This window comes from Clytia hemisphaerica, unplaced genomic scaffold (genome assembly GCF_902728285.1).
Source record: "Clytia hemisphaerica strain Z4C2 unplaced genomic scaffold, Clytia hemisphaerica genome assembly, whole genome shotgun sequence".
Taxonomy (NCBI): domain Eukaryota; kingdom Metazoa; phylum Cnidaria; class Hydrozoa; order Leptothecata; family Clytiidae; genus Clytia; species Clytia hemisphaerica.
The window spans coordinates 2,935,135-2,947,275 of NW_027103286.1; the positions used below are offsets into that span (position 1 = coordinate 2,935,135).

The 12,141-nt window shown below is 33.1% G+C and overlaps 1 protein-coding gene across 1 annotated transcript; it reads right to left on the bottom strand.

Annotated features, from left to right (window-relative positions):
* Positions 1–8,796: 8,796 nt before the first annotated feature.
* On the bottom strand, positions 8,797–9,925 carry LOC136805773 (uncharacterized). Its single transcript, XM_067062333.1, has one exon. It carries the CDS (start codon positions 9,848–9,850, stop codon positions 8,834–8,836), a length of 1,017 nt encoding a protein of 338 aa, XP_066918434.1. The 5' UTR covers positions 9,851–9,925; the 3' UTR covers positions 8,797–8,833.
* Between the last annotated feature and the right edge of the window lie 2,216 nt (positions 9,926–12,141).

Consider the following 12,141-nt stretch of genomic DNA (forward strand, 5'->3'; position numbering starts at 1 on the left):
TGAAAACGAAAGTGGGAGCCAGAAGGCTAAGGACGTGTCATTGGTCAGGAGCATTTTTCACCTTCTCACCCACAAATTCAAAATAAGGATTGCCAACTAACAAAACACCAAAAAAGAAAAAGAATAGAGGGCTTCTCTTCAGGACTGTTCGTTAAATATAAGGTTATCTTTTCTTTATCAATTAAAATTATTAAAAGAGAAAGTTTAATTCACACCTCCCACTTTCACATTCAGCCTGCCGCCTCCAATTTTCATTTTCAAGCTCCCGCCTCCCACTATAGTTTTCACCCTCCCCGCCTCCCACATTCCAGTATACCACTTTTAAGACCGATGTGTCCACCCGGGGGGGGCGGTACTTAGGCAAATGGAGGGTACGGTATGTGCCGCCCTTAAGGGTACCTATTTTGGACTTCCAAAGCCAGAAAATCAAATTTCAGTCCCACTAAGGGTCGGAAAAATAGGAAAATTTCAACTTTTTACCCCTGAAAGATCGAAATCTGGTCAAATTTGTCTCACTAAGGATCGTAAAATTCCCAAAATTTTCGTTTGTTTTTTCTTTTTTAGTCCCGGTAAGGGTCCAAAGTTCGAAAGTCATGCACCCCCCGTCAGCTCGTACCCCGTACCCTTTGGGTGTGCACTACACATGTGGCCTACCCGCCTCCCATTTTTGCTTTCAGCATCCCGCTTTTTTTAGCTCTGCCTCCCACTTTTCCAGTATGCCATTTTAAAGACCGATGTATAAAATACACATTGGTCTCCCCAAGGCTCTAGAAGATTCCATTTGTTTTTCCCAGGCTGGGCAATAGTTTTCATGCTAGTCTGTGAAATATGAAATGCACAAATAAAATCGAGGGCATTTGACAATTTTTCACTAACGCTTCGTCCCTTAGCCTTTTATTGCTTAGAATATAAAATCTGAGCTCAAGTATCATAGTGAAAAAAAGTGATAGCTGATAGGTTTCTTCGTCAGTGAAGAAATTTGGCAGCAAGTCTCAAATCAAGACATAGTCACACAGTGAAAATTTCATGAAGATACAGTAATGGTTGAGAAGTGTGGAAATAATTCGAGAGAGCTAATTCAAAACTTATTGCATACATACCACACGAGCTATCTTCCATCTTCTTTGCATTCCCACGTGCAGAGATTGCTTCTTTTTAACCAGTTAACTTGCAAAAAAACACGATGAGCAGTATGTAATAAGTAATGGTAAAAGTAACGGTAAGTGTAAACCGCAGGTTACAGGTTGCAGGTTACAGGTCACAGGTTACAGGTTACAGGTCACAGGTTACAGGTTAACAAAACACAGACCGGAAAACTGTAACGCACTCATAACATACAATTCATAACATACAATTCATAACATACAACTCATAACATAAGTTCCTGAAAATATTATATGTAATGGAAATGTAATATCAAAATATGTTAATAATGTTATTTAGAAGACTTAACGACAAATCATCAACCCCAAATATTGACAACAAATGACACTTAAATTATGTAAATAATGATGTTATCTCAAAGTATGAGGTTTTGTACGCCAAGTAACAATAAAATATTCTTCATGCATAATAGGATGCTGACGCTGCAAGTGGATATAGATTGACAGGTTTTGAAAACAATAAATACTCCAAGAGAGCTGTTTTAGAGGGATGAAGAAGGTGACGTCATTTTATCAAAAATACAAAGCAGGGGATAAAAATATTGAAACATTTATAAAATATAATCTCATTGACGCTATTTTCATCAATTCTTGTTATCATACCCAAGGTGATGCAGGAGATAAAATGAGATATGACATAGTGATTGTGAAATAGCTATTTTCCTGTTAGGGGGCTGTTTAAAGCAAAGGTGAGATCGATATTCGAATATTTCTTTATTCTTTGTATATAACATACGTAACATGCGTATAACATTGAAAAGATAATTTTTTTACATGTGTGATATAGATGTAATATATAATACAAGTATTACAGGTCCGTGTTATACACGGTATAAAACGTGAAATCACATGGTTAGCACGTGGGTAGATTTTTAGCTTTAAAATAGTTCTAGATCAATAAAATACCTTTGGAATTATATTTTTGACATTAACAACTGTTTTTCAAACATTTTCTTTGTGTTTTACAGTAATTGAAGTTGACCAACACTGACCTGTGACCTGTAACCTGTAACCTGTGACCTGTAACCTGCAACCTGTAACCTGCGGTTTACACTTACCGAAGTTATAACGAACTCACAGAACCAAACAAATGCTATTTTACAGCAGCAGCAAAATTTGAGTCTTGCTTTATTGCAAATCTTGAATAAGCAAAAGGAAGAATCCAAGTAAGCATAGAATGCAACCCCTTGGCCTTTTTACATGTTTTGATAAAGAACAAGACCTCTTTATATCCTACATGAGTTATAGAGATGTTTTGTTATTGAGAATTAATTTCTATAGTTGTTTATTCTTATTATATGTATATTTTGGTTGACAAAGTAGAGTAGAGTGTTTGTTTGTAAATATTTTGGATTTTGTACCAGTCAGTGGATCAATTTTTGCAGATTTGGTTTTTTTTTTGCTATTTTCATGAAATTATATCCTCTCAAAATGTTTTTTTTCATGCTTTTTGCCCAAACCCTCAGGAAAATAAAGGAATTTCAGACAAAAACAAGCATATTTGTGAAAATTAATCCACTAAAGTGTTTGATTTCAGTTTTTGAGGGGAGGTTGGTGTATTTATCATTTCTTTATGGGTGTATTATGATCAAGTGTTAAAAATTTAAAATTATCATGAAAAACTTGTACTGATGTCTGTTCTCAAATGATAATTTTATTAACTTTTGTCCAACATTTCTATAGTCTCTTATAATAATAATTTAATTCCAAAAAATAAATATTGAATCAAAATTTTCTCCTGTCAACATAAAGAAAATTCCCTGTCATTTTCAATGATTTCGAGTCACTTCTTTAAAATCAATAAATAGATTTATATTATTTATATTTTTTAGTTTTACATTTTGTAGATATACGTTTGTAGAATTTTAGTAACTATTTTTCAAACATCTCAGTGATATTTATACGTTTATATGTTTGCAACAGAAAAAAGAAAACATTTCTTAAATAGAAATCTGAATTTTCAAAACATTCCAAACCCAATTTATACAGATATTTATAACAACAACAAAAACTAGATTATATTATTGAAAATATTCTACAATAGTTGGAGGATTGCATTCAAAATAGGATGACGTCATTGATCCATAAAAGCAAGAACGAGCGTTTTGAAGGGGTTGGTGTAATTTACGATGCACGATTCGCGATCCGTGCATAAAATATGTTAATTTATGCGTAATTATGCAAATTATGATTAAATATTTATGCAATTTACAAACTTTCATTCGCTGAAACTCAATGATTTTTGAAAACATCATTTTATGTAAGATTATACAAATTATATTTATACAAATTATATTTAAATAAAAGAAAGTGAAAACCACGTGCATTCACCTTCTGTACTCTCTCTTTTTCATAACTTTGAATCAATAGGGGAATTGTTTACCGAAAGAAAATTCTTTCTCATAATAGAGCACCAGTTTTTTGCTTCGTACATTACGGTCCGCAAAACATATTGTTTGCCAATATATTCTTTTATTTGCTTTAAGAAACATACAATATGCCACCTAATTATAAGAACAAAAAAGGGGAATACAAGGAGGTCATTCAACAAATAGTCACCTCTCAAGATAGATTTTTTCAAATAGAAGACATTTCCTCTCTTCCTAACATGGGTTCTGATCATCTCCCAGTTACTTTCTCTGTTTTCGATCCTTTAGCTTCTTGTAAAAAGACTAAAAATATTAAACTTTATCACAAACTTAATCTCGATTCTGTTACAACCATTCTTAATAATTTTTCTCTTGAAAAGGTCTTTGGTGTTAAACAAGTAGAAGACAAAACATCCAATTTAATCTCCTTGCTTAAAGTAATTGAATCCAAAGTTCCTAGAAAACTAATCACCACCAATAACCAAGGTTTTATCTATTAGAGCAAGAAAACTTATCAAAGAAAGGAGAAAAAGTCATCAATCTCTTGAGAAAAAACAAAAACTCCATATTTTAAGAACAAAAAAGAATAGTTTGAACAAAGAAATCAAAAAAGAAAATAAGACCATTCTTGATAAAAGGTTCAACACCATAAAAAGTAGGATTACCAGAAAACTACCTCTAAGAAAGCCTGGAAACTAATAAAAGCTATTCTAGATGGAGAAACAGTAACAGTAAATTTAAAACCCACAAATATTCAAAAAAGATGATGGGACTCTAGTTAAAGATAATCAAGAGATTGCTAATGCTTTTTGTGATAGACAAAAAAATATTTTCCAACCAAATGAATCTAAAGATGAGAGACATAATATCTTGTAGATCATTGGTTTAAACTTCTCAATTCCATCTCAGAGAATATAATTCCATTTATTATCGCTTTTCCTCCAATCTTACTAAATATGTAGTTGACCATCCAATTCTATTATCTGAAGTCACTGGTGTTTTAAAAGGCCTCAAGCCCAATAAAGCACCAGGTGACGATGGCATCAAAAATAAACTTCTACATACCATCTCTGACCAAATTGCTCCTTGTTTTTTTCTATCTTTAATGATTGGCTTAACAACTCTGTCTTTCCTTCTCAATTAAAAACTGCCAAGATTCAAATGATCCCTAAAAAGATCAATACTACCAAACTATCTGAGCACAGGCCAATCAGTCTCCTCCCAACAATTGGCAAGATCTTTGAAAAAATATTGGCAGACCGAATATACAAATGGGCAGAAGAAAACAACATCCTAAACATGGAGCAATCTGGGTTTAGAAAGAAACAGATCACCATAGATAATCTCTTTCAACTATTGAATGACTATCAAAAGCCAAAATCTCTGGGGAAAGGATGCATGCTGTTTTTGTTTGATATTTGAGAAAGCTTTTGATAAAGTCAACCATAGTCTTTTACTATATAATTAAACTCTTTTGGTTTACCTAAATATCTACTCTACATTTTACATAGTTATTTATCTGAACGAAAAGCTTTTATTCAACATCATGACTTCAAAATCTTCCACCTTTGTTTTGAAAGCAGGAGTCCCCCAAGGCTCCTGTCTCTCTCCTATTCTTTTTTCCATCTTTGTGTCTGATGTACCAAAACCTCCTAATAGTAAAATTAAAGTATCTCAGTTTGCTGACGATCTAGGGTCATGGGAAAGATACAAAAGAGTTTATGATTCCCACCTTGATGAATATGTGGAATTACTGTTTGAATGGTTCGAAAAATGGGGTCTGGTAGTGAATTTTGATAAAACAAAACACATTAATTTTGGTCAAAGCAAGATCTCCATCTGGGTTAGGAACACCAGACTAAAGAAGGCAAATGAAATAAAATTTCTAGGCCTTTCCATTGACAAAAAGTTAAATCTTATTCCTCATATCACAGATAAAATCAATAAATCCTACCATATCCTTAACTTTCTATCTACTCTTAAAAATCAATATTCTTATGGATAAGAAAAAACTTTCTTATGTTTTACAAAAGTCTCGTTAAGATCACGACTTGAATACTCTCACATATGTCTTCTTTCCCATTTCAAACTTTCAACTAAACAGACTAGAGGTAATTCAAAACCATGCTTTAAGAATCATCCTGAATAAACCAAGATGGACTAGAATAACTGACATGTATGCAGAAGCAAAAATTTGTTCCATAACAGATAGACTGAGAAATCTCTCAAAGAGTTGGTTTACTAAAGCTTTAGCTACTCCTCACCATCCTATAAACCATACTCAATACATAAATAGAAATAATCCTGACAAACCTACTTTATATGAACTTCTGCTAACCTTCTGAAACACAAATCTTCTTTTTTATTCTCTTTTTTTATCTTCTTTTATCTTCTTTTTTCTTCTCTTTTATCTTTCTCCCTTTAACATAGAATAGTTATTTACTTAGTCCATATGGACTTACAATAAGTTTCTATCTAAATAAATAATTGCAATTTTTTTTAATAAAACTGACTTTCCTTTTAAAGTCATAATTGAACACATAAATAATAATAATAATAACAATAAAGCTTTACAGGTTTGCAGGCCACCGTGAAGACACATGGGCCTCTATAAACCGCTCGTACTTTTTACAATGATCTTTTTGAAATAGAGTTTTTTTCGCGGGCTCCCCCGGACTTTCCATTTTGTGTTGTCTTCCTTGATTTTAGAATTCATTTTTTCGGCTTCCTTACGCCATTCTTTAATTATCTGTCTTTCATTTTTGGTCAAATCCTCTGTCACTCGGTAAGGAAAGCCTTTTTCTTTTGTTATTGCTTGCAACACTGTGTTCTTGTCCTCTTCGTTCGTAAATGTGACTTTAATTGGTCGGTATCTCGCTTTATCTTCTCTTTCTTTCGTAAATTTCCCGATCCGCTGCGTTCTCGGTAATCTTTATATTCCTCAGATGGAGCCGCTGACCAATAATTTTGTCATGGATAAATTCTTCGTCCTCGATTTTTGTTTCTTCTTCAGTTTCATCTGTCGATTCATCAATCCATGAAAAATAGGTTGCGTGCTGTAGATCGAATCAGCTGCTCCTCCTGTTTTTCTTTTCGAATCGCATCTCCAATGTTTTTCTCGATGTGTTTGGATGTGATTTTAGCGTAGCTCATTGGTGGTCTTTTCTCTTCTTCTTTTCGATGATGCTTTCAATCTTCTTTTCAAGCGTGGTTATTCTGGTGTCGATAGTTTCTTTCATTTCGTTGACCATAACATTGACGTCTTGTGCTTTCAAATGGTTTATTTCTTCGTCTTGCCTTTTCATTATATTCTCACAAGCTTTGATTTCGTTTTTGAATCCTTCAATTTTTGATGTTTCATTTGAATTATACCTTTCCATTACCTGTGGTGCGATTTTGGTACAGTTTTGACACTGGAAACTTCTTGATTTGTATGACAAGCATATCTGGATCTGGTAAAGTGGCAGTTCTGTACAAAGATAATGGACTAAACGGTGGCACTTCCTGCATTGTAGGGTATCTTTTAGTGCGTTTTCTTCATTTATGATGCACTTTGACGGGCTGCAAAAGTCGTTTATTGATGGTGATTTTTGATTATTTTCTTGAATTTTTTCCGCCATCTTTGTGCATTTTTCAGACGACAACCGTCCAGTTTTGTATTTGACGTCAACTGTTAATAGTCAATAGTTATTTATTTTGTCCTTACATTAAACTTAGTCGATACTGACTTACATTAAGTTTTTATCTAAATAAAAAACTGTCTTTTAAATAAAATTGACTTTCTTTTCTTTGTCACCATAGACACTTAGTACATAATGACTTATATTAAGTCTTTATCTAATTAAAAAATTGACCTTTTTAATAATTATGTTCTTTCCTAATTCGAAATAGACTTACATTAAGTCATATATAATTAAGAAATAGCTCATAAATCATATTTTATTGACTTATATTAAGTTTGTCCTTTTTAATAAAACTGATTCTCTTTATTTTAACCTATAATTTTCTTTCTTATAATAAATAATCATCTTTTGTTTTATAACCTTTATAAATCCAGGTTAAATGACTGACACCTCTCTCTTCTACACGTTCTAGTGTTATACCTTGTTCTTCTAAATAAATAAATAAATTATGTAACCTCTTCCCATCTTCGTCTTTAATAAGCAATCAGCTCTCTTTTCTGCTCAGTAAGCTGGATACAGAACTGAACTATACTCAAAACTTCATCTAAATCCCCAATGGGCAAAGACTCTCACAATGAGAGTGACGCCCCCCAAACAACCTCAACAACTGGAACTTAAGAAAGAAATTCCTATATTTGATTATGAGAGAGCAAAAATATTTCTTGTGCATTGATTACTTACACTATCTGTCTATTGTAAGATTATGTTCACAAGGTAGCTTCCATTATCAACATTATGATTATGTAAGCAACGGATTAGAATAGGTGGATTAAGAACTCATAGAAAACACTCCTCGTTAGGTTATCAAACTTTTTTACGAGTTTGTTAGCAATTAAAACTTGATAAGTTGTAAAAAAGTTGTAAAAAATCATTACTTTCAACATTTTCATTGGTCATTACGTATCACGTGGTACATTTTAAATAAGAAAATGCACTTTTTTAGCCCTTTCTATCCAATGCAGAAATTAGCCAAATAATTTGAAATTTATTTTCCTAATTCTAAATACAGTCTTCTTTCACCAGTATGCCGAACCCATTCGTGACCCATCGATAGTTTCTTAGTTATAGACCATACGTTAATTTTCACTTATCTGAAGATTGCCATTGACAAAAGATTAAAAATTTACATTAAAACTGGTCTAGCGTTTGTTGATGCTAAAACTTAAGTGCAGGATTTAAAATATTTGCAAAATCATCAAAATTGATCGAATCATAGGACAAATTCGTTTTCGAAACTGTATAAATTGGAAAATTGTTCTTATAAAAACAATGAAAAAACTAAACGAGGAGTGCGCAGAGTCATTTACAGATTTTTCTTGTAACAATGAGAAGACAATGGATCTCTCTTGGGAGCAACGAGAGAAGTTAATCCACCTATTCTAATCCGTTGATGTAAGTTAGTTTTTTTTCATAATTTTACGGTCGTAACTATTCGTAGTTCCATTACTTACTCATTTCTTTTTTGTTGCATAAATTTACCGTGGTAAACAAAAGCAAGAAAAGATTATGCCATTGTTTTAGAATTATGTTATATAATTTAAGTTTCATGTTTCATGATAATTATTAGGAATAATCAGCATACTTTATGCATGGATCGCGCATCGTGCATCGTAAATCGTTAGATCGTGCATCTTAAATTACACCAACCCGTTTTGAAGGAGTACACAAACAACATTTCACCAACAGCACTCAATTGTATTTTAAGATTTTTATGAAAATCCAAAAATTTATAGTAGTTCACTATGTCCCCAAAGACCCATTCTACAGAAGTTCTTGTCTTGTTCATAGCTTTATTCCAATCGCGCTGAAGAGGTGTTACATTGTTGCCTTTGAATCCTGTAATCAATTGGGGTCTCAATGGATAGGCAGGATCGCCATATATACAAAGAGCACCACCATTTCTATCTACAGCATTCTGTACCAGTAAAGGTAAAAGTCCTGATCGAGCTAGCATCGTACTGTCATGCCTTCTCCCTTCCACTGGTCCAAATAGGTTAGCAACTAAGCCATTTGGTGTTGCAACCGATTGAAACTTGATAGCATGTACTTTTTTATGACCATTGTACAGGATTCTTTGATTTCTTCCAGGCCTGCAAAGCTTTCGTACCGTTCCATCAACAAATCCAAAACAATTTTGTAGTGGTGCTCCTTTCTCGTGTATAACTCGACAAAATTCCTCTAGATTTCTAGGCGATAGCCACGGTTGATGCAATGTTGTCAGAAGATGCCCCCAAGTGTTGTACATAAAATTCATCATAAGGTTGCTTATCATACTCAACTGAGGAACAGCCAATCCAAATCTTGGTATCATATCCAAATATCGACATGGATAAGCAAATCTTTTTAAAAGAACGCAAAGTGCTGTCAATCCATCGATTTTAAAACCGTTGTAACATTTCAGTTTATCTGGAATCGTCAAAATCTCGTAAAGTGTGTAAATATCATTTTTCAAAAACCTAAATTCTGCCTGACACTCATCATCAGTTTTGCTATCAAGATCAAAATGTTCGTATTGCCAGTAAGGGAAGTTTAGAGATTTTGATCTATTCAAATCATAAAGTAACAGAAATTCCTCTCCGTCAATCAGGTTACCATCAAATGCTTCAAGAAGTGCGATTCGGTTTCGTCTAAACATTTTTTTATGATAATAATACCTTAAAATAAATTAACATTTGGCGGAATTTAGTTTCACTTAATCTCCAATCTCGAAATGCAAAGGAAAAAGCAAGAGAAATTGACATTTTTTTCCTTGTGTTTTGAATGAAAGGTGAAATTGACAAGCTTCGAATGAAAATATGTAATTGTCAGAAAATTGATATCACATCACAGCATAAATCAGCCAATAAAAAACACAAAAGAAATTAAATCGTTTTTACAGTAAAACAATAATAAAGACAATTTTTTCTGAAAAACTGTGCAATACACCGTTTAGGAGTCTCGCTATTTCACGGTACTCCATTGCAGAGGCCCGGTAAAAATGGTAGGTAAAAATGCGCACTTTAGTACTGTGAAAGGTTAGAGGAATGTAAACATTGTGAATTTTTTTCTTTCCTTTAAAGAGAATGATTTAGATATTTGAACATGATATCAATGATAATCTTATAAGTCTCTCCTGAAAATTTCACAAAAATTCATCAAGAGGAAAAGAAGTTATGATTAAAAGGAGTTCTTTACCTACCGTTTTTCTGCTATGTTTCCTTGTGAGAACCAGATGTTTACCTACCGTTTTTTTGCGGAGGAGAGTGAATTTTCCGTGATCGCTAAAATCAAAACAATGGAAAATTGGATTGACGCGTGCGCAGTCGACACTCCTAAACGGTGTATTGAACTCTCCGAAAAAAATTGTAATTGCCGCCATTTTGTCGAATTATTTGTTTACATTTATTATTTTCCCGCGGAAATTTGTAACGTAGATCGTAACAAGAAATTGGCGAGACGGCAACGCCGAGGCGACGGCCCCTAATAAAGTTGCCGTCGGCCCTGCCGTTGTTGAATCGTAAACTCTCTTTTGTATTTAACGGCACGCTCCTCGTTAGTTAAACGAAAGTTTAAAAAGGAATCACCCTCTGGTTTAAAAAAAAAGTTTTTACGATTTCGTTACAGTTTTCTGAATAGACGAAATCAGAATTACAAGTGAAAAGCATGCTCCTTTTGTAAATGAAGAAAAAAGAACGTGAAATTTATGACTTAGAGACGCTCGGAGTATCTCTAGCAGTAATGGCTTCAACGAACACGAATTAGCGTTTTGCAGAGAGATTCCCTGAAATATTTTTTGTTTCAAAGTATCTCAAGAGAGAAGATGACATGATTTCAAGTTAGGAAAGGAGATTCCTCGAGATCGCCAATCGATGATGACAAAAGAAAATTGATTATAATTGAATTCCCATATCAACAAACTACTATTTAAACCTTAAACTTAAACTTTCAGGTCTGAACACGACCTATGTTATGATTCTCTATCACTGACTTTTTAAAAAGCATTGATGCCATTTTTAAGTTGTGTTTTCAACGACGGGAATAAAAATATCAACTTTGAACTTCATCCAAGATCTTGGATGGTCGTCATGGTTACTTTTGTCTGCGTTGATTGTGCGTTGAATAGAATCTGGATTGGTCAGCACAGCGTCGATATATGATTTCGACCTGTGCTTTTCACGGTAAAAAAATACAGCTTAATACTCTTTTTTGTTGTTTCTTGATGGTTTTTTTATATCAATCAGTGATCAATTTTGGATTGTATCTTTCGATAGAACAAATTTCTTTGAACAATTTTTTCACATTAATGACGTTCTAAGATCAAAGAATCACTCATGTAAAAATGATAATTATAGAACGATTATTGAAAAAGTTGATTTTCTTCTTCTTCATTTTCCGATCTTTTTTGAGTTTTTTCTTGATGATAATATTCCACTCCTGTTTGTCATTTCAACGAGCACAAAATCGCTACTAAATTTAAATTCTATCAAAAGTTATTGAGGTTAGAAAAAACCCCAGGAAAAACACTTTTAATAAAAAAGACTTTTAATAAACAGCAACTCGTTTAATTAATCGACATAACTTTTGAATTAGTTGACAAGTTTGATTGACATGACTAACAATACGAAACAATTGAAATAATTCCACGCGGAAAACTATCTTTTAGCAAAAAAAATGTGGTCAAGAGACCGTCTCTTGGATGACCGTCTCTTAAGATTGTGCGGGTTTTCTTTTCTCGATTTTTCCTACTTCCTGACTGCCGTAGTGTTTAAGATATAAATTCGCTTAATTACTTTGAAAGAAAACACTTTAACGACTTTCTCAACTTGACATTATTAAGGGTACCCTGAGTATCAGAGGTTAAGTTTTCAAAGAATATATTAACCTCTGAAGACCAATAATATAAATTTTATCGCGCATTTGTCAATCTAATCACTGTAGAAAGAATCA

Bases quoted from the DNA above. Each gene is read 5' to 3' on its own strand.
- LOC136805773 (XM_067062333.1), bottom strand. From the start codon at position 9,850: ATGTTTAGACGAAACCGAATCGCACTTCTTGAAGCATTTGATGGTAAC.